General features: G+C 32.4%; 2 protein-coding genes across 52 annotated transcripts in view; one reads left to right on the top strand and one right to left on the bottom strand.

Moving 5' to 3' along the window:
• Positions 1–346: 346 nt before the first annotated feature.
• LOC126741966 (GTP-binding nuclear protein Ran) lies at positions 347–12,541 on the top strand. 2 transcript variants are annotated; one of them, XM_050448453.1, is made up of 3 exons: positions 347–514; positions 838–1,289; positions 11,936–12,541. In XM_050448453.1, exons 2-3 carry the CDS (start codon positions 858–860, stop codon positions 12,149–12,151), a joined length of 648 nt encoding a protein of 215 aa, XP_050304410.1. In that variant the 5' UTR covers positions 347–514; positions 838–857; the 3' UTR covers positions 12,152–12,541. The 2 variants fall into 2 exon arrangements, with proteins under 2 accessions (XP_050304410.1, XP_050304411.1); XM_050448454.1 differs by lacking the exon at positions 347–514 and adding an exon at positions 599–781.
• Positions 12,542–17,557: 5,016 nt separating this feature from the next.
• The window catches only part of LOC126742555 (cell adhesion molecule Dscam2), an 88,510-nt gene continuing 85,313 nt past the window's right edge, over positions 17,558–20,754 (bottom strand). For all 50 annotated transcript variants that reach the window (XM_050449219.1, XM_050449259.1, XM_050449258.1 and 47 more), the window contains one exon: positions 17,558–20,064. In XM_050449219.1, the coding sequence (XP_050305176.1) occupies positions 19,998–20,064 (67 nt within the window). In that variant the 3' untranslated portion in view covers positions 17,558–19,997. The remainder of the gene's footprint in view (positions 20,065–20,754) is intronic.

Genomic DNA, 20,754 nt, shown 5'->3' with positions numbered 1-20,754 from the left:
TTTGGTGTATTTGTGTGCTTTTGTGAGACACAGAACTTTTTGGGTGTATTTGAAGTAAAAAAGGAAAATTGCATTTACTAACGCATAGTGTGCAAACATAAAAACGTCTGCAACTATTGGCAACATCGAGTTGCACCCGTCATAATGTGGCGGTGCAACTTGTATGCAGGGCGTGCGCGTCGGGTTTGTGACGTCATATATTTAAATAATTTTTTTTAAGGAAAATATTAATTATATAAATAATATTAAATCCTTAAGAAAATTAAAATCGATTGACTTAATTGCCATTATTTGCTACGCATTCATAAAATTTAAATTATTAGATCTGTTATAGGGCAAAGCGGTAAATACGCTCCAAAGTTTAAATTTTTCGCGCATGTCATTTAAAGGCGGGAACCTATCCGTCCCACAGCCTTGTGAACGCCATTGTGGTCTTTAACGACGTCGGGAGCTCGTTATAGTAATCGGTGAATCTCTGTGCGATCGCTAGATTTTACCAGTTTTTCTTGAACAGGTAAGACGTTTATTAATTTACCTGCATTTTCGTGTGCATATTTTTACGTTAACCCGTATATTTACGAAAATATCCATTGTCGAAGTCGGTTCTTCAATGTCAAATTCCTATGAGACGTGTTTACCCGCCATTCAAAATACTCTTCAAAATTAAACAAGATTCCTTAACGTACCAGCGACGGTCTGCTTACCAACAAACAAACATTCTTTAAGCCTACATTAATAATTTCACTACTTTTTATTTATTTATTTAATCGGTTCATATTAGGTTATCTTTCTAGAAAGTTCTTTAACAGTAACCAACTGACTCATAACCTTTTTTAGGCTAAAAGCATTAAAAAGCGATGGCTGCCGATCAAGAATGCCCCACGTTCAAATGCGTCCTGGTAGGAGACGGCGGTACTGGCAAAACCACATTCGTAAAGCGCCATTTGACCGGCGAATTCGAGAAACGATACGTTGCCACCCTGGGCGTGGAGGTTCACCCCTTAGTGTTTCACACCAACCGCGGCCCCATTCGGTTCAACGTGTGGGATACCGCCGGCCAAGAAAAGTTCGGGGGGCTCCGTGACGGCTATTACATCCAAGGGCAGTGTGCCATTATCATGTTCGATGTCACCTCTCGAGTTACTTACAAAAATGTACCCAACTGGCACAGGGATTTGGTCAGGGTGTGCGAAAATATTCCTATTGTACTTTGTGGGAACAAAGTAGATATTAAGGACAGGAAAGTTAAGGCCAAGAGTATCGTGTTTCATCGGAAGAAGAATCTACAGGTAAATTGTTGTGGTTTTATTAGTATTTTGTTGTTTGGCGAGTAGGTTAAGCTTCACTTTCAAATTTTGACTGGGGGGTGGTTTTCCCTATAAAACTTTGAATGTTCTCAGTTAAGGCGGCGTAGTCCTGCTCATTTACCGCTTTTCCGACGTCTAATCCGCTCTCGTGATTGGTCACTTTTAGCATCTTAGAAAAGTACTTAAAAAAAAAACCTCACATCAGAATGAGTTGAAAATTGGTCAAAGTGTTTCTTATTCGATTCCACTCAGATTCACTATTTTGTTTGGCGATCTGTTATAATTTACATTTTGTGATTTACTATTATTGGCTTCCCTCGTCAGCTGTTCAGGCTGGCTTGCATCTTGATCGGCCGTTTTCACGTCGTTGCCGGTTTTACCGATGGTGTTTTATTTACAGTTTATTAAATTTTAAGATAACCAGATCGAATATCACAAAACAAAATAGTGAATCTGTGTGGAATCGAATAAGAGACACTTTAACCAATTTTCAACTCATTCTGATGTGAGGTTTTTTTTTAAGTACTTTTCTAAGATGCTAAAAGTGACCAATCACGAGAGCAGATTAGACGTTGGAAAAGCGGCAAATGAGCAGGTCTACGCCAGACTTAATAGTCCTGTTTTAATAACTAATCTCTGAGAAAACCTTTAGAAGCTGATATTTATTAATTTGATTTATTTATCCTCCTTTAAAACACAAAATCATTGTTATTACATTGAAAGAGTGTTTACTACTGATAAAAATACATGCCTAACAAAAAAAAAATTTGCAAGCATCCTTTATTTGTTTTACAGCTCAATTCAAAAAGTCTATATCACACCTCTGTGATTCACTTGGTTTTTCAGGATTGTCTCAGTTCAATGGGGTGGCTAATGTATATGGGTCAATTCTCGATCTCTGCTTTTCAAATCTTGATTTACCCTTGACAATTAAATGTTGTGGTCTTGTTAATCCTGATTCATACTATCCTCCTCTTGAACTGATACTGCCTTGTCTTAAGGCTAAATATTTAACTTCACCTGTGACTTATTATTATGACTTTAAACATGCAGATTTTATTTATTTATTTATTATTACAGCATCAACAGCTATAACTAATAAATTCAAAATAATCAGAAGCACTAAGTAAACAATACAAAATCCTACCACAGTATAACAATAAACCAGTACGACTCTATAATAGCTCTCGGCGTTTCGTGACCTTCAAGCTAGCCGTTTTTACTATGGGGGCAAAATTTTACGATATTCTCAGCGCAGTGGCGCGACGCCGCCGCACGGTTTATATTAAAAAAAAATTTTAATCCTCATTTATTGTTAATAAAATGAAAATATATACAATTTAAGCTCATCAGCACTTCAGCATAACGTTATTTTCTTTGGCTTCAAATAAAAAACCAATTTTTATACAAAAACATTTTTATTTATTTTGCCATATTAACAACTTTTCTTTTTTATTAGATTTAAAGTTTTTATTAATAAATTTTAATGTATAGTACAAACGTACTCTAAAAAAAAGCCTTAATAAATATTTTATCGGAAACTGGTCACATGGGTGATAAAACATTAAATTTTCACTTAAACCTATTAAGCTAGCAACTATATTAGTTTCTGTTGCAAGTCTTTCAAAATTTTTTTGAAAAATTGCTTCCAATCTTGAAATATATGTAATAAAATCTTTATGAGGCATTTTCAACTCTCCAAAATCATCTAAATTTTTATTTTCATATGCACGTAAATAACAATAAACACTTGTTTCTTCAATATTTTCATATGTTTTTGAATATGCCTCACAAAGATTGCAATTATGCATCTCGCAACATGTATTGCAGTTGGATTTCTACAATTTTTCTACAAAATTTTCAAGGCAATCTTGATTTAGTCGGCGTGTTAAGAGGAATGAAAAATCATTATTTTTTAATTGAGGCCATAGCTGCAAAAGAGAATTTATAGAAATACAAAAACCATTAATAAATTTAACTTTTTTTGTGCCATTTTTCCCGTCCTTTTCATTAATAAGTTTAAGATTTTTAAACATATTTAAGCACCTAATTAAAAAATCAATTTGATAATCTAAACCTTTAAAGGCAAGGTTATACTTTTTAGAATTTGTACACGAACTTGAATTAAATATATCAAAAAGCTTATCTATAGTGTCGATAAATTCGGCTGTATGTTTTGCTTCTTCGGGTAAAGCACCAAACTTTATGTAGGTTTGCAAACCTGCATGAACTGTACTGCTAAATAATTGAGTGGCATATTTTACTTTCATTTTTTCGAAGCTGCTGGGATAAATATGTGAGCGTGTAAGTTTAGGAGCGGACCGAATGGGATATTTTTTTTCCTGTTCATAAAATGTTTTGATAAATTTCCATGAAATTAAATTATCACCTAGAAAAAAATTATATGTTATCAGCATATTTCTTAAAGCTTTGACAAGGTGTGGTATATCAAACATAAAAAATATTTGCTGTTCGTCTACATAAAAAAAAGGTTTTTCACGGGTTATTTTCAAAATGTTTTTTAATTGGATATTGTTAGATCCCATATCAGAAATTAGAACAATAACGTTAAGGCCAATTTTTTTTAATTTTTTAATTGCTTCCTTAATTATATCATGTAGGGTTTTGCCCGGACATGTGGTGTTATAATAGGAATACGCCAAAGGTTGTTTCCAATTCGAGGAAATGCCTCTGACCATTAAAGCAGTTGCTACTTTAGCTGTCTTAAAGACGCTTGTTTTTCCTGTATGTTCTAACCCGATAATATAATCCAATGCATGATTATAAAACAAATTGGCCTTAATGTTTATCTCATCAACGCATAATACACAAAACTTTTCATGAGAGGCTAAAGAATCGACTTTTAATTTTAAGGTTTTAAATACGGCATCATTATTTAAACCGCAAGATATTTTTAAGCCCCTAAACAAAGTCCCTAAAGTTTGTCGACTAGGTAAACAAAATAGTTTCTTTAAAATAGTTCGATATAATTGAGGTCCAGAAAAATAAATTGATAAACACTTATTTTTATATTCGTCAGTATACCTTCGACCCCTTGGTAAATGCTGTGATAATTTTAATTGTGCGTTAATAAAATCAGCTAGCTCGCTATTATTATGACAAAATTTACAAATAAGTTCTTGTAATTTACTTAAACTAATAGAATCAGAGGCTTTGTCAAGTTGATTTTTTAATTCCTTATTCTTCTGAATTAAACAGTCATTTTGTTTCTTAAGCCTAATACCTTCAGTTTTCAACTCGCTACACATATCGGACAATTTTTTTTTCCTAGGAGTTGAACAAGTTAATTTTTGGCTAGTTTGAATACTGCGACTGAAAGATTCATTTGGTGAAGACTGTACAGCAATACTGCGTAAAGTGTCAGGAGCTCGGTCAGGAGTTTCAGACTGCGTAGCAATGCTATGTGATATGCCAGGAGTTTCATACTGCACATCAGCAATATTTTGTGCATTGCTAGGAGTTTTAGACTGTTCTGCAATACTATGTTTCAGAAGTTTCAACATCTAATTTAGGGACTTCAACTTCCATACTAATTGTTCCTTTTAAACAAAAAAATGCAAATTAGTAATTAAGTACTTAAGACTTTAAAATAGGGTCAATTTCAGATAGGGAACTTGGTTCTTGGAATTAGATTATAAATAGCTATTATATGTACCTATATAAAAAAATAGTTTTTTTCGAAATATGTGCATTTTTAACCAGTACCTTTTACCCAAGATAACTGAATAAATAAATTTAATATTAAACATATAATTTTTTTTTTGCATAATGTGTAAACCCATCAATACCCGACCATCCCTAATGATTATCATAAAAAGAAACAAATAGAGGTATCTATTCTTTTCAAAGGGTATTTCTGAGAACCAATGGGATTAAATTATTAATAACTTCTTACCCACTGTAGTTGTTGAGGGCATGTTAAAGATTGTGGGTATAGCTGTATTTTGAAGGATTTGCCTTTCTTTATGTTGTTTAAACATATGGGGCTCAAAATGAGAGGCACATAAACGATAACTTTTGTGAACTTCATTTGCTTTGGGTAACAAGTCAACCCTGTTGCAGGCCTCAAGCCACAATTTTGCTCTACAATAAAAATAAAAACTGTTACCTACCTAAATCTTATCACAAGCATTAAAAGCGTAAGACATAATATAAAAAAATTAAAATAGGTACAATGATTATGTATAATTTGTCTATTCTTACCGGTCCATGTTTTTGGGAAAACGATGAAATTTCTCATTACTATTATAAGTTTTTTTCATACAACGCTTATAGGCACAAATAACTCCCGATTTCTGCTTCACTTTCACCATTTTAAACAAAATTTTTTTCATCCGATACGCGCCGCTAATGATCTCTATGCGTCGCTTCTGTGGATCGATCAATCCCAACTGAGTGAATGAAATAGGTGTAGAAATCTAAACCTATTGCGCTCAAGGTCCCTGACGCTCGGCCCACCGAGTCGGAGAGTCGACTTACTGGTTTATTGTTATACTGTGATCCTACATAGCTCTTACAAAATTATCTAAATACCTACTAACATTATAAACTATTTAAATCCCACATCTGAGAAGCATACAACCTATGCTTATCAAATCCAAGTCACTAGCATGAATATTAAAAGAATTGCACATTTTATATTATATTGGTGAGCTTTTAAAAATATTTGTCCTTGGAAAATCCAAATTGAAAGTCTTTCTTTGTCTAGTGTTCCCAGCATTGACAAGAAATGGAGGCATTGACAGTATTTCTGGAGAGTTAATTTTGTTTGTTAAGATTTTATACATATACACAAGGCAAATTTTTTGGTGTCTATTTTCCAGGGAGAGCCTATTAAATTCCTGCAATAACAATAAATGGTTATAGCCCTGGCATACTTTTTGAAAAACATGTATTTCAGAAATTTATGTTGTACATGTTCTATGGTTTTCGTCCACACCTCATATTGTGGTGATCATATAATGCTACCATAACTGGCAACACCAGACTGTCAAACAAGATTTTACTTTGATTGAAAATTATGTTCTAAACTAATTGAAAAACAATAATGTCTAATACTGATTTAAATGTTATTGTTGCACACTTTTACTCTGTATTATATGATTGCCTTGATAAGTTTGTTCCTATAAAAAAAGTCATTATTTAGTTAAAAAATCATATCACAAGAAAAAAGCTGCCCACAAATGACACAAACAGTCTGGTTCTCTGGCTGATTATGCAAAATTTAGCTAATTAAGACCGGAAGCCAATTTGCTATCTAGGGATTGTTCTGTATCTGTATGTAAGAATTCTGGGTTTTCTATTGCAAAGCATTTCTCTTCTGTTTATAATATTAGCCAGAAGTTTAATTGGACGCAGTTATGCATAACGCGACCAAGCGCCAAAATCACAATTTTGGGAAAATATTTATTCAAAAACTGTATATTTTGACTAAGAGCCCTACTAAAATGTTAACTATTTAAAATGTTACAGTTCTAAAAAAAGCAACATATACAGGAACTTTTTATTTTGAGTCAGCCTTCCTTAGAATATTTTCGGCTGATTGAAACCCTAATCAGCAGTAGGGCTGTTAGTCGAAACATATAGTTTTAAAATAAAATAAAAGGCTAGTTAAATAAAAGGAACAATAAGATTAGAGTAAAATTAAATCACCTTTTAAAAACTTTATTTACTAATAATATATACTATAAGCAAATTAAAACTTTACAAAAAAAAACTGCATATTTCTTTGGAACATTACCAGCTACCCAAGAATTCTATTCTGCTTCATCCTCAATGTCAAAATCCGGTTGCTCATCATACCCTTCCAAGTTTTCCTCAATAGTTGGATGACCTATGAGGTTTTTATAAAATATTTTTGCATCTTTTAAGCAAAAACTTTGTCTTCTAGTTTTTTCTCTGGAATAGGCTTTCCATCTGGCCATAAATTTTAAAGTTTCCTTATTTTGTGGTCTTCTACACTTTTTTCTATATTAATTTCTTGGTGAGTTTCATCCTTAAGAGAAGTTTTAACAAATATTCTGAAGGGACTGTCTTTTTGAATTTCGATTTCTTTAAATTGAACCCAATTTATTTTATTGTTTGTCACATCTACCTTTCGATTAACAATATTTTTTTCGATTTTAGTAGTAGAAAAAAAATGTTCTTTTTCCATTTTATGGACAACAAGTGGATTTTTCTTGCCGCATGATTTCATGATATTTATATAGTCATCAGCTGTATACAATCTTTGTTGTAGTTTTAATGCCCATTCAATATCTTCATAATCTGTCTCATTAGGTAGATAACTATGACCAGATGTTAAAAAACGCAACGTTATCTTTTCTATTTAAAGATTAACTTCAAACATTGTCATAAGGAATAAATCCATTTTGATGTTGCGATTTTGGCCACGGCAGCTATCTGACCATAAAATCAGATGTTTACAAGCAGCCATATCAGCATTTTCTCTTACTTGCCGAAGTAAACAGGAACCCACTTCTTGAGCCCCTCTTCCTGCCTTACCTTCCAGCCATAAATAACAATGCCCTTTATTATTTTTTCCTGTGTGGATACCCAAATTATATAACCAGAGCTTGTTGGTATACAAGGAAGAGGCAATGTTTTTTCCATATCAAAGGTGAGTACTTCAAGGTGTTCGTCTTCGTCGGCCCTTTTTCTGTCTGCGTTCATTGCATTTCTCGTCTCACTAGCTAAAGTTAAATGATTTTGTTTTTCCATCTTATACCTATTTTGCTCTTCAAGATTTGTCGTATTTTTCAAAACTTCCAGTTTGTCACAAGTATTGCAAGTGTCTCTTTATATTTTGAAAATGAGATTGGGCTCTCTGATGTTTCCTTGTACAGGTTGTACATAACGTTTAATGTAGTATCAGATCGTAGATACATGCAGCTTGTTTGTTCCCTAGAATAATGTGACTTGTATTTTGGAAATTGATCAATGTGTCGGATTACTTCTTGGACTCTATCTTCTGATACTTTGTTTTTCCCGCCGCTAACAACTCCTCTCATATCTTTTACTCCTTCAACTCTGTTTTTTTAATTTTAAACAAGTATTAACCTTAGCACTAGAAATTCTCTACGTTTTCACACGTTCTCTAGTCTAATTTAAAATTGCATGTGCACTAACAGACGTTAGTGCATTAAATGACACATCCAAAATAATACAAATAAATAAAAAACAAAAATAAGAATACAAACAAGAGGCCAATGATATTAGGGATCTATTTGCAATACTAAACCAAGCACCAAGTATCTTGGCGTTTGGTTCGGTAATGCAAAATTTCGTGGCATTTAGTCGCTTTATGCAAAACGCATTTAGTGTTATAAACCGTTTGGCACTTAGTTTAACTTAAAATTATGTCCTTACTATAAATTTGTAGCGTTCAAGAATTTTTTTGTAGATAAATATAGTCTTTGGCCGTTAGATCGCGCAATAATACCCAAAATTCGAATTTGGCGCTTGGTCGCGTTAGGCATAACTATGTCCAATTTGAGGTTGTGATAAGTCCTACCGATGTTGAAATTGCACTCTCTAAAGTTGATGCAAGTAAGGCTGCAGGTCCTGATCGAATTCCCAATGGGGTGTTGAAAGAATGCTGCCATTCTCTTGATCTCCCTTTGCACAAATTATTTAGTGATTCTTTGAATCAAGGTCTGTTTCCTGAAATATGGAAGTTGTCCAATATTTAAATCTGGAAATAAAAATGATGTGTCTAATCATATGGTCCATTCCTAAGCTCTTTGAGCAATGTATCGAGGCTGTTCTGAAGAAGTTTCAAGTTTTCAACTACATAAAAATCTTTCAAACTACATGAGATCTGGAGATCTTAATTTTTATAAAATCGAAATGCCTTACATCCCATTTACCCGGTTGTCGCAGGTACAGGATGGTCGGGAAATTACATCTCTCAAAATGTTTAATCATCTCCCATTTAGAATAAAGAGACTTAAGACTTTTCCGACTTTTAAAAGGAACTGTCCTTTTTCCTCGTTAACAGAGTTCTTTAACTGTAGATTTATTGACTAAATTAAGTTAAATTTGTTTCCTTTCCTATCTTTGTAATTGTACACTATTTTTATTAGCATTGTAGTTTTTATTGGCAATTCCTATACATTGTTATGATGTCGGCGGAAATAAATGATTTGATTTGATTTAAAGGCCTTTGACAAAGTTAACGATTCTATTTTGATTCATCAACTGTCAAAGCTTGGCATCATTGGCACCTTGTTATCTTGGATTAAATCATACTTAAGCAATTGTGAGCAGCAAGTTAGAATTATTGGTGGTTGCTTGTCTCGACACTTTATGGCTTCTTCAGGGTTTGCATCTCGGTCCTCTCCTGTTTAATCTAATTATAAACAATCTTGCTTGTCTTGTGAACTTAAAATGTCTCCTCTAGATATTGAAATCCTGCAAATTGAGATGAATATAATCTAGTGGTAATTGCATGACATGTCTTATTGTTAATAAATGTTGCTCTATGAGATTCTGTAAAAAAAGGAGTCTGTACCCTATAGAATATTTCATTAATAATTCAACTCATTTCATTCAGTTGATTTAGTAAAGGATCTTGGTGTCTATTTGGACCCACTTTGATAATATTATTTCTGAATTAAACAAAATGTTGGGCTTTGTGAGGAGATCATGTAGGGATTCCTACATTTAGATCTTTGGTCAGATCTATTCTTGAGTTTGTTAATGTAATATAGTCTTCTAACTATCAGTAGGATTGAAAATGTTTTTCGTTTCGCGAATTGTCAAGTTCATCAGATTTATCCTTTCAAGATCAGGTACACCTTTTTCTACTGAACAGACTTTGCATATCGATCACTAAATCCCTTGTCAAGTAGAAGGGATTAATGTGATTTATATTTTGCTTTTAAGGTTCTAAATGGTATAACAAGATTTTCTGACTGCCTTGCTCTCTTCTCAATCCATGTCCCTTTCTGCCGAATAACATATTGTTTACAGAATCCAGCAAACAGAATTTCTGCAACAAACACACAGAAAATCTTGATTTTTTTTGTTGCTTATTAAACTCTTTTAAAAAATCTGCAATTACACTTGCTTTGCAAAATTGAAGGGGCACCAAATTGTAAAAAAATCTCTATTAGTTCTTGAGCAACTTCAGTGGCATGTTTTGATCGTAGAGGTCTTAGGCATATATACTTAGTGGCGTGATCTTGAAAATTCAAAATCCACTTGAACTCTCCATCAGCAATAGATTGTAAATCGATTAAATCTACTTGTCCTCGAGTCATAAAAGAATGAGTTAGAATTGGCTTCACCACAACTTTAGCTAAAGTTTTATTTTTTTTTAGCTGGCAAGTTTCACAGGCTTTTAGAAACATTTCAATGCATGGCTTTTGGATGGAACAATTTTGTTGTATCAAATTAATCATTTTGTCTCTAGAACCGTGGCCACAATTAAGGTGCATATCTTTTATAAATGTCTTCTTCCGAAATAATATAAATAACCGGATCACCCTGATTCGCTACCTTTTTGATCACACATGTCTCTCCATTCATTGTTACTATATCATATTTATTTAGAAGATAATACTCTCTTCTTGTTTTAGTTGTAAAACTTTTGTTTTTGGCAGTGATGATTTCTTCAGCAATCTGAAAATAAATAATATGTTGTTCTTAACTAATTAAATTAAGTTTTCCATTATCAAATAGTAAGTATATGACAATTTTTGGGTTCCAATTTTGACAATAAGTAGTAAATGAAAGAATCAATAGGAAGAATAAATTCTAATATAAACATTTTCTGTAAAGAAGCCCATAGACACTCAATATTATTGTGCAATGTTAGTTTTATAGATGGTATACCTAATTATAATGTACAAATTGCAAAAAAAAACGTATTTACCATCTAAAAAAATGTTTTTCTTTAACTTATTTATATGAAATATTTTATAATTATTTTCATCCAGTTTAAATCTTCCTAATATTATGCATCTGACAACCCTGCAAACTAATTTTGAAACATAACCTCTAAACAAAACCAATTTCGATATTTTATTATTTACCTTTTTTAATTGCTCCCCACTATACGGCTTTTTCCTAGGAAATTTTTTGTAAAACTCCTCGTAGTGTTTTGAGAATAATAATTCATTATTTGGTTCCATTTTGGCACCTACACTGAGACTTGGACACACTAAGTAAACAAACCAAAACAAATTAAACACGGAAGCCGCTTTATTCACTATAAGCCGGCACTTCATGAAGGGGCGACTGTTTAAGTTAGGCTGATTGTGTAATAACGATATAACATGATCTGTCGGAAAAATTCCGGCTGACAGTGTAAAATGATCATTTTTCACTATCAGCCGGCACTTCATGAAGATCCTAGGATCTTCGCGAAAAGGCGGATTTCACAATAGGACTACGACATATATACACCTTTGTATTGTGTAAATGTTGTAAACGGTAATGAAAGTAAATAAATAAAATTTTATATCTGAGTAGTGCCATTGCACTGCCTGTTCTTTTTTTTTAATTGTTAAATATGTATTTTAAATGTTACTGAATGTTATATAAACGTTATTGTGTAAGTACCAAATTTGCCTGTATTATACCAATAAATTATCTCTTTTCAGTATTACGACATTTCTGCAAAATCAAACTACAACTTTGAAAAACCGTTCCTGTGGTTGGCCAGAAAACTGATCGGTGATCCCAACTTGGAGTTCGTCGCTATGCCGGCCCTCGTGCCCCCAGAGGTCCAAATGGACCCGCAATGGCAGCAACAAATCGAAAAAGATCTCGCGGAGGCCCAGAACACCGCCCTACCCGACGACGACGAAGATTTGTAATCCCCTATTTATTTGTAAATATATTATTAAAATACAATTATTAAAACATATTAAAGACTAATGATCACACCATTTTAAAGAAAGCTTAGTTTATTGTATTGATGACAATATCTCACTCGCGCCATTGTCATTCTTGTTTAACTAATAGAAAGGCTGTTAAATTTTCTTTGTCTAGCAAAACAACAACAAACACAAAAGTGTGAAAGGTAATTTGTTAATATTTTTATATAGGTAATATGCCTGGCTGGTAGGTAGGTGGTCCGGAGGTGTGATGTCTGAGTGTTTCTGAATGAAAAGTTATTTTTAGCTGTTAAAGTATGTAACTTAATGTTTCCATTTTTTTTTTAATTTTGTCAGTACTCGACTGTAATAAACTATTTTTTTGTCATATTTTGTTGAGTTTTATTTATATATTTATAGACTTTAAAAGAAGGTTCACAAAAGTAATATTAAGTGCTAGAAGGGTATTTGTTACACATTATTTACTTAATCCTACCTATAAAGAAAGAAAAATTTGATTTTAGGAGAAATAAACCTCGAAGGGTAGACATACAAACGGTTAAAACAAATAAATACCGTCCGTGTTCAAAAGGAATTAAAGCAAGAAGTGTGCATGAAGTAGAAAACGTAATAGATATGAACATAAAACTATTACAAACAAAAAAGTTTTATATTTAAGACCTGTAAAAATAAAATACGGCTAGAGTTAAAATTAAAATAGTAATTTGTTAATATAGATAAAACTTATCCAAGAGTTAAACAAACTGCTAAAAAGAATAAAATATAAGAGACAAACCCACTATACTTTACTGGAAACCAAATTTCTCAACAGCCTTTTGACCTGATTTAAATTATCACAGTTTTTGATATTGGCTGGAAAATTGCATTAATGTCAATTTAAATTATTAATCACAGTGTGTGAAAGGTACTTTGATAATACTTTTATATAAGAAATATGGCCGATATAGATGGTTCAGAGGTTTCTTGTTTGAGTGAAAAGTTATTTCCAGTTGTATATGTAACTTGATGTTCCTAATTAATTTTTTGAAAATTTTTGTGAGTACTCTACTGTATTAAACTATTTTTTCGTCAGTTGTTTGTAGTATTTAGGTTTTCCTTTTCTTTGATCAAGATTTTGTTCAAACTTTAAAAATGACAAAATAGTGTTAGTTAAATAGACAACTTTACTGTACATACACACACAATACTACTAATTCCTAAGATAAAAGATACCCGGGAATTTATCATAATCACTACTATGCAACGAGTATGTACATTTTTATAAAAGATGAAAACAAAAAATCTACAGCATCACAGAAAATTCTGTTTTTACCCTTTTATAAAAGTGTATGACCAGCATCTTTGGGACAATGGATGAATTTTTCGAGTTTGTACATTGACAATTTGACATCACACAGCTCATGATTCAATGAACTTAGCAAGGAAAGTGCTTAGGAAAATAATGCCAATGGCTTTTGGCTAAAAAGGATTGAAATGGAAAATATCTCTATTGCAAATTATAGTAATGCATCCAGATATTGACATGGGGGGGACTATGTTACTATTTAGCACCAATCTGGCTTTTGAGCCAGTTGAAATTGACATTCAAGGTAAGGTAAGGTGGGGTAAGTGCAAAAAGCGGGAAAATGCAACCACGCAAGCCACACACAAAGCTATAAGTATATTTCTTCTATATTTCAACCAGTAGAATCAGCGCCATCTGGTTCTTAACGTTGAAAAGAAAGTAGAAAAAGTTGCTTTATTTATGCAGATTCTTTACGGTCAAATATTTATGATAAGAAAACTAAACATTCTTTTTCAAATAATTTTTAAGATCAACATACCGTTTCCCTGTCGCGAATGTAGTTAGTTTCTTTCTGGTTTTTCAACAAATTAGGCTTTATTTCTTATACTTAGACTGTTTGCTGTTTCTATTTTCGGAGTTTTTCGTGTTTTAACTCCTTTGCTACTATTACAAGTAAACCTTCACAAATGGCTTATAGTTCCCACGAATATGCAGAAATGCACTATGTTTATGGGCTTTGTGATGGAAATGCTCGAGCTGCTGCCCGAGAATATGAAAGACGCTTTCCCGATCGAAATCGCTATCCTGACCATAGAGTTTTCATAAATGTGCATCAGAGTTACTTGGAAGGCATCATTCCTGGTCAGCCACGGAGAGTAGGAAGACCTAGAAATGATAACGATGATGATGATATTGTGGAATTTGCAACAGAGAATCCAACAAGTATTCGTCGCATAGCAAGACGTTCGGGACTTCCCAAATCCACAGTTCATCGAGTCTTACAAAGAAATCTGTTATATCCTTATGTTCAAGCACTTCTGCCCACTGATTATGAAAAAAGGATTCAGTTTTGTCGGGAAATGCTGCGGCGTAATAGAGAAGACTCTAATTTTTTTTTTTAAACATTTTGTGGAGTGACGAAAACAGTTTTAAAAGAACAGGGATATTTAATATACACAATTTGCATTATTGGGACTATGTTAATCCTAATATAGTGAGAAATGATCGTTTTCAGCATCAGTTTTCAGTCAATCTATGGGCAGGGATCATTGAAGGCAAATTAATTGGACCATTCGAGCTACTAGGAAGACTTAACGGCGAAATTTATTTACATTTCTTGCAATATAACTTGAACGATTTACTTGAAGACGTATCTGTAGCAACACGGCGAGACATGTGGCTGCAACACGACGGAGCTCCTGCTCACTCTGCCCGAATCGTAAAGCAACATCTTGATACTACTTTTAATAAGCGATGGATTGGAAGGGAAGGAACCATCCAATGGCCGCCGCGTTCGCCTGATCTGAACCCCTTAGACTTTTTTTATGGGGATATTTCAAAGAACTTGTTTTGATCAATGAAAGCCAGACTGAAGTAGAACTGCGAAGAAAAATAAGACAAGCGGCCCACGTTATTACCAACAATGACAGAGCCTTTCGGCGCATAAAAAGTAATTTCATCCGCCGTTGCCGAATGTGTATTAGGGCAGGTGGTTCGCATTTTGAACATTTATTGTGATGTTTAATAGCAATAATATTGAGAAATTATTTATTCTTACTAGTGAAAGAAACAATTATACATCTAAATCATATTTATGAAAGGGTGCACTTGTTAGGGTCACAGTCGCACTAAATACTAAGTAAATAAATTATGATATTTATGTTATGTAATAAATTTTGTGCATGATGCATGAAGCGATTTTTACAAAAATGAGAAACATGGAAATCACTTTTAAACCATCAACAATCGGATAATAGTATATAGGGTTTTTTTGATTGCAAATGATCTCCTCTATCATCTCCTCTCGTTTGGACGTCTACTTTTGGGACACCCTGTATATTCTTTATCTATGCTCGTAGTTTCAAGCTAAGCGCGAGGGACTGCATTAACGCGAAGCACGTGCATTTTTAATTTGCTGGCTTTTGCCGAAAAACTGAAGGTAAGTATTTTATTTTAGGTGAAATAATAGGGTATAAGGGTATTATTTATGAATTGTATTGTTTTAAATAAGTATCGCCAATTATTTTTTGTTTGTTTACATGATTGCACTTGCCTCGTCGAAAATCGACCGTGAGGCAAGTGTAACCACATATTGTACGGAAAGTGCAACCATTAGGTTGCACTTTCCCGATATACAAATATCATTTGATTGCACTTTCTCGCGCGATGGGTGTTTTTTGGTTTTAGATGGTTAGAAGCTATAAAAGAAAGACACAACGAGGAACAGGTTATACAAAAGAACATATTGCGGCTGCGATTCAGAGCATAAACTCCAACCTATTAAGTTTAAGAGCTGCCTCAAAAAGATACTCTATTCCAGTACTTTACAGTTCCTGTTTGGTCGTCGTGGCAAAAAAAGCCAAACTGGAGGGTGTTGTACAGCGTTAAAAAAAGAGGATGAAGAATTGCTAGTCGAGTATCTAAAAACTTTAGAAAAAAGTGGTTTTGGTCTTTCACGAAAGGAGCTTTTGGACGTCATTCAACAGTATGTGAATCGGAGTCAAATTCAAACACCCTTTAAAAACGGACGTCCTGGCAAAGACTGGTTTATTGTTTTTAGACGGCGTCATCATCTATAGCAATAAAAAAACCGCAGTCGGTTGAATACGTTCGAAAAAAGCAAACCGATCCGTTTATTATAAATGAATATTTCAATTTACTTGAGGGAACCCTTCAACGGTTAAATTTGGCTGACAAACCACATCTTATATGGAATTTGGATGAAACGAGTATATGTACAAATGGCTGGATAAACTGCGAAATCTTTATTAACTTTTTAAAGAATAATTTGGTTTGGTTACCACATTCACTTAAGAGAAACCTGTACTGCTGATATACGACGGACATGCCACCCATATTACCGAAGAAGTTGTACAGTTTGCAAAAACTCAAAATATTGAAATTTTAAAATTACCAGCCCATACAAGTGATTTGTTGCAACCCCTAGACTATTATAATAGCAGCACTGTAGAAACAATAATCGATAATATTTATTAATCTTAATCCTAAATATAATACAAGTTTTTACTGCTATGCTATTAGACCATGAGGGTATAGAATCTACAATTTTGCTTAAAAATAGAAGTTATTAACAGTATTTGTTTTCAACAAAAAAATCTTATTATATTCTTTGTGCGTTAATACTTCCAAGAGAAGTTGTTTAAATGTCTTTTCCTGCTTTTAATAAATCTACTTAATTACTTTATTGTGATAAAAAATCATTCCCACGATTGCCCACCAAAAAAACGTGTTAAAGACCTAAACTGACTATATTTGTTCTGTACTAGACTAAATAATAATAAAAAAAGAAAAAAAACAAAGAACAATTTGTTTTTTAACAGTTCTGCAATATTTATTTTTCCCTTACTATGACGATTATGGACGTTCTTATAAATTTTGTATTTATCCCTAGTGCAGGATATATGCACAAGGAGAAGTTAATATACTGCACTCTCTAAAAACAACCCTGCAATCTACAACATAAAAAGCACCGTAAGTGAAGACTCTGTAATCCAGTTTTACTGTGATTAAATTGCTTATTTAAAATACATGGAGAGGACCTTTATCATTCAAAAGAAAATAATCGGGACTATCTATGTTGTACTACATCATATTTCTATCACTGCTTTCCATCATTTAAGAAATAAATTATAAGAGTGTATATATGATTTCAGCTACCCTTATTGCTGATTCATGTAAAACTGAGTAGCTTTTATTATGTAAATATAAACAGGTTTGTAAAAAAACAAGGTATTTGTAATGTTAGGATAGGTTTGACGACCTTATATCACCTATGTAGCCTGAACGTAATATAATATTTTAATGAGGAATATTAAAGTCAAGGAACTATTTAGGGATAAAAATAAAATAAAACATACGTCTTATAATTATTATTTATTAACCAAATCGAAAGTACTTTGGTACACAAGCTTCAAAATTTGATAAAATCGAATAAGCCAACGCGTCCCTTGTCGAAAACGATTATGCGTTCTTAAAAAATAATAATATACACAAAACTTGTAAATAGATAAGTATTATTAGTATAAGAGAGTATATAAAGGTTAAATACACCACGGAAAATCAATATACAATAATAGTAAACACTACGATAAACGGTTACAGAGAGAAAGAGAATATTACAGCTCACCAATTTGTTTTTATCAAACCAACTAAGCTATTTGGTTTTCTTAACTTACAATAAGGATATATAGAGCACACTTACATTACATATAATGAATGGCATTTCAAACCATTTTTATACGATAAAATGCTTTTTTAACTTGGAAGTTCGCGCTTTGGACTAGTCATAAGAATCTAAAAAAATATTAATAAATTCTGTTGACTCTATTTAGGAACTTGAAGCTAGAAAATTATAATGGATGCGACACAATATAATAATCAGGTAAAGACGCATTATTATACATTATTATATAAATAATAAAAGGCAGGAACAAGTCTAAAATGCCATCGTTAAAAATGATTAAATCTTGTAATATACTTAGATCTACTTAATTCTATAGAATTTAATGACAAGCAGAGAGTTTTATCTCAATATTAATAAGATTATTTGCGATAATTTTTTGGACATCTAGATCTGATCGTATTTTTGTGTCTAAATTTTAATATCAACGCTCTACTTTTTAATATATTCTTATGCATGCTTAAAACACTGATATATTTTAAAGAGATTACAATTATCTTAAATAAACTTAAAGAAGTGTTATTTGACTTAAAAAGTTCTTTATATTAACCAGGACCAACAAAAAATAATGTGCAAAAATGAAGGAAACTATATATATTACAATAGAAAATTTAGTTTTATTCGTAGCGTATTTTATTACCTAGAGCTGGCGACGCACAACCTTCGAAAACTTGTATAGCACGATTAAACTAACCAAAAAAAAAAAAAACATATCGCCAACCGTTCACTAAAAACTACCGAAAAAGTCGAAAACAAAACAACCTAATAAAGCATAAAAATAAACAATAAGGCTACCTATACAAAATTAAAAGAGTCTACAGTTTATTTTTGTTTGGTACATTGTTGAGTTTTATTTAGCGAATATCAAAACATTTTTGGCACCACCTGTAGACATTTTAAATGGACTCAATCTTTACCAATATTTCACCTTTTTGAGTTCTTAAAAGTTTTTTGAAGTCTATCCTAAATTGATCAATAAATTATTGACAGTATTTTCAATAAACAAATGCGAATAATGAAGTTAACAGCTTCAAAAGAAAACCGTGATTAATGATAATAGACGATTTTCTTGCTTCGTCCAGGCAGTTGAAATATGTTGAAAAAACACACCAATTGTCTGCAAAAATAATGAAAATTAAGTCAGTCGTTTAAGAACAATAGAACGGGTTTCTTTAAGGTGGAAACAATATGTGTTAAACGTCCAGGCAGTTGAAATAGGAAAAGCCATAAAATGCTTATAAAAAGAAACGGTTCAATTGCCTGGAAGAACTAAAAAAATACTTTCATTAAACTGGAAAGAGCGAATAATATAAACTACTTAAAAGGAAAATATTGATGAGCGAAGATGTAGAAAAAAATCAAATTGCACTTCTTCTAAGCAATTTAATAGAAGTGTCTTGGTGAAAAGCAGCTTCTAAAACAAAACGGTCTCAACTGCCTAGAAGAATCATGAAATTAACTTGACCAAAAAACTACCTAGAACAGTACAGTTGCCAGATATGTAAAAGGTGAAACATTGACAAACATCGAACCTCGTATATTTTCCCTCCAAAAAAAACCAAACGGAAACATCCACAAACCACAAAAATATCACATGACACATTGAGCCACTGTATACAAATCGAACATATACGATGAAGATAAAAAACGCCACAAAAAAATGCCATCAGCCAGCCAATCAGTGTATATAGATTTTTTTACCTACAACTCGGCAATATAAAGTGTACGTATTCGTAAAAGCGGCTCCGAACACCTGTTTCCATAATATATCTTAATATTTGGTGTAGGTATTAGATAACATAATTCTAAATAATATATAGATTGTAAAAAGTGTTTATCTAGTATATAGGGCTTGAAGAAAATCAGCTTCTTGAAAAAAACACTTTTTGCAACCTTTGACATTTAGCAACTCAATGCATATAAATATGGCAATTCTTGATTAATAATAGCAAAAATGTTTACCGAGACTTAATATATGAATAATTTTTATTTTGATTTTGAAGATTTTCCTACTGTCGTAAATATTAATAGTATGGCAACTATAAGTCGGTTGCTAAATATCCAGAAAAATGAAAAATCAAGCGGCTCCAGATGCGGAAGTCGGGTGGGTCGCTTACAGATTACACTGCCACAGTATCGTAGGCTGTGAGTCCCCCGTTTGTGGCTGCGGTTTGCCCTGTTTCGTTTCTATAATTTCAAAGGAGAAATTTAATTGTTAATGGTTCATATAAGTTTAAATATTATTTTGGGGTTTATTTATCAGCTTAACCCAAGATACTAGGACTAGTAAGAAAATCGGGTTATTTTATCGCGATTTGGTAATTAACCCCAGAAAGTCGAATGACGATCAAAAGGCATTGATTTAAGCGTCATTGACTCACTTTTGGCTTATTTTGAAAGTCATTTAATGTCATAAGATAGGACCTTTAGAAGGGAACTAAAAGAGATACAAAAAAGACACATTATAATAAAAAAAAATGAGAAGAAAAAATAGCAGAAGTAGGAAGAAGAGGAAACAAATAAAATGGTTACACTAAGGGTTCTAAACCATTGGTTTTTCTTAAAATGACTCTTTCGAGATATTCTAAGAACGTCAAAAAAACTTATTTCCAAAAAAATGAAGGAACTATAAAAAAAAGCAATTAAAGTGAAATTAACTATAAAAAAAATTTAATTAAAAAAAAGTGCAATTAATCGTAAGAAAAGGCGAAAAAAAGGAAGAAATCCAAAAATTTCAAAAAAAGCAGAAATTATATTTTGAAACGGAAATAATTAAAAAAAGAGAAATACAACATGTTGCATTTTTTAGTGCAATTATTTAATCAAGGGTGCAGTTGAGCAGGAGAAACAAAAAAAGTAAATTTTTAAGTGCAACTA

The sequence above is a fragment of the Anthonomus grandis genome, chromosome 11 (genome assembly GCF_022605725.1).
Source record: "Anthonomus grandis grandis chromosome 11, icAntGran1.3, whole genome shotgun sequence".
Taxonomy (NCBI): Eukaryota; Metazoa; Arthropoda; class Insecta; order Coleoptera; family Curculionidae; genus Anthonomus; species Anthonomus grandis.
The sequence above is the reverse complement of the archived record's forward strand: the minus strand, read 5'-3'. Positions and strand labels throughout refer to the sequence as shown.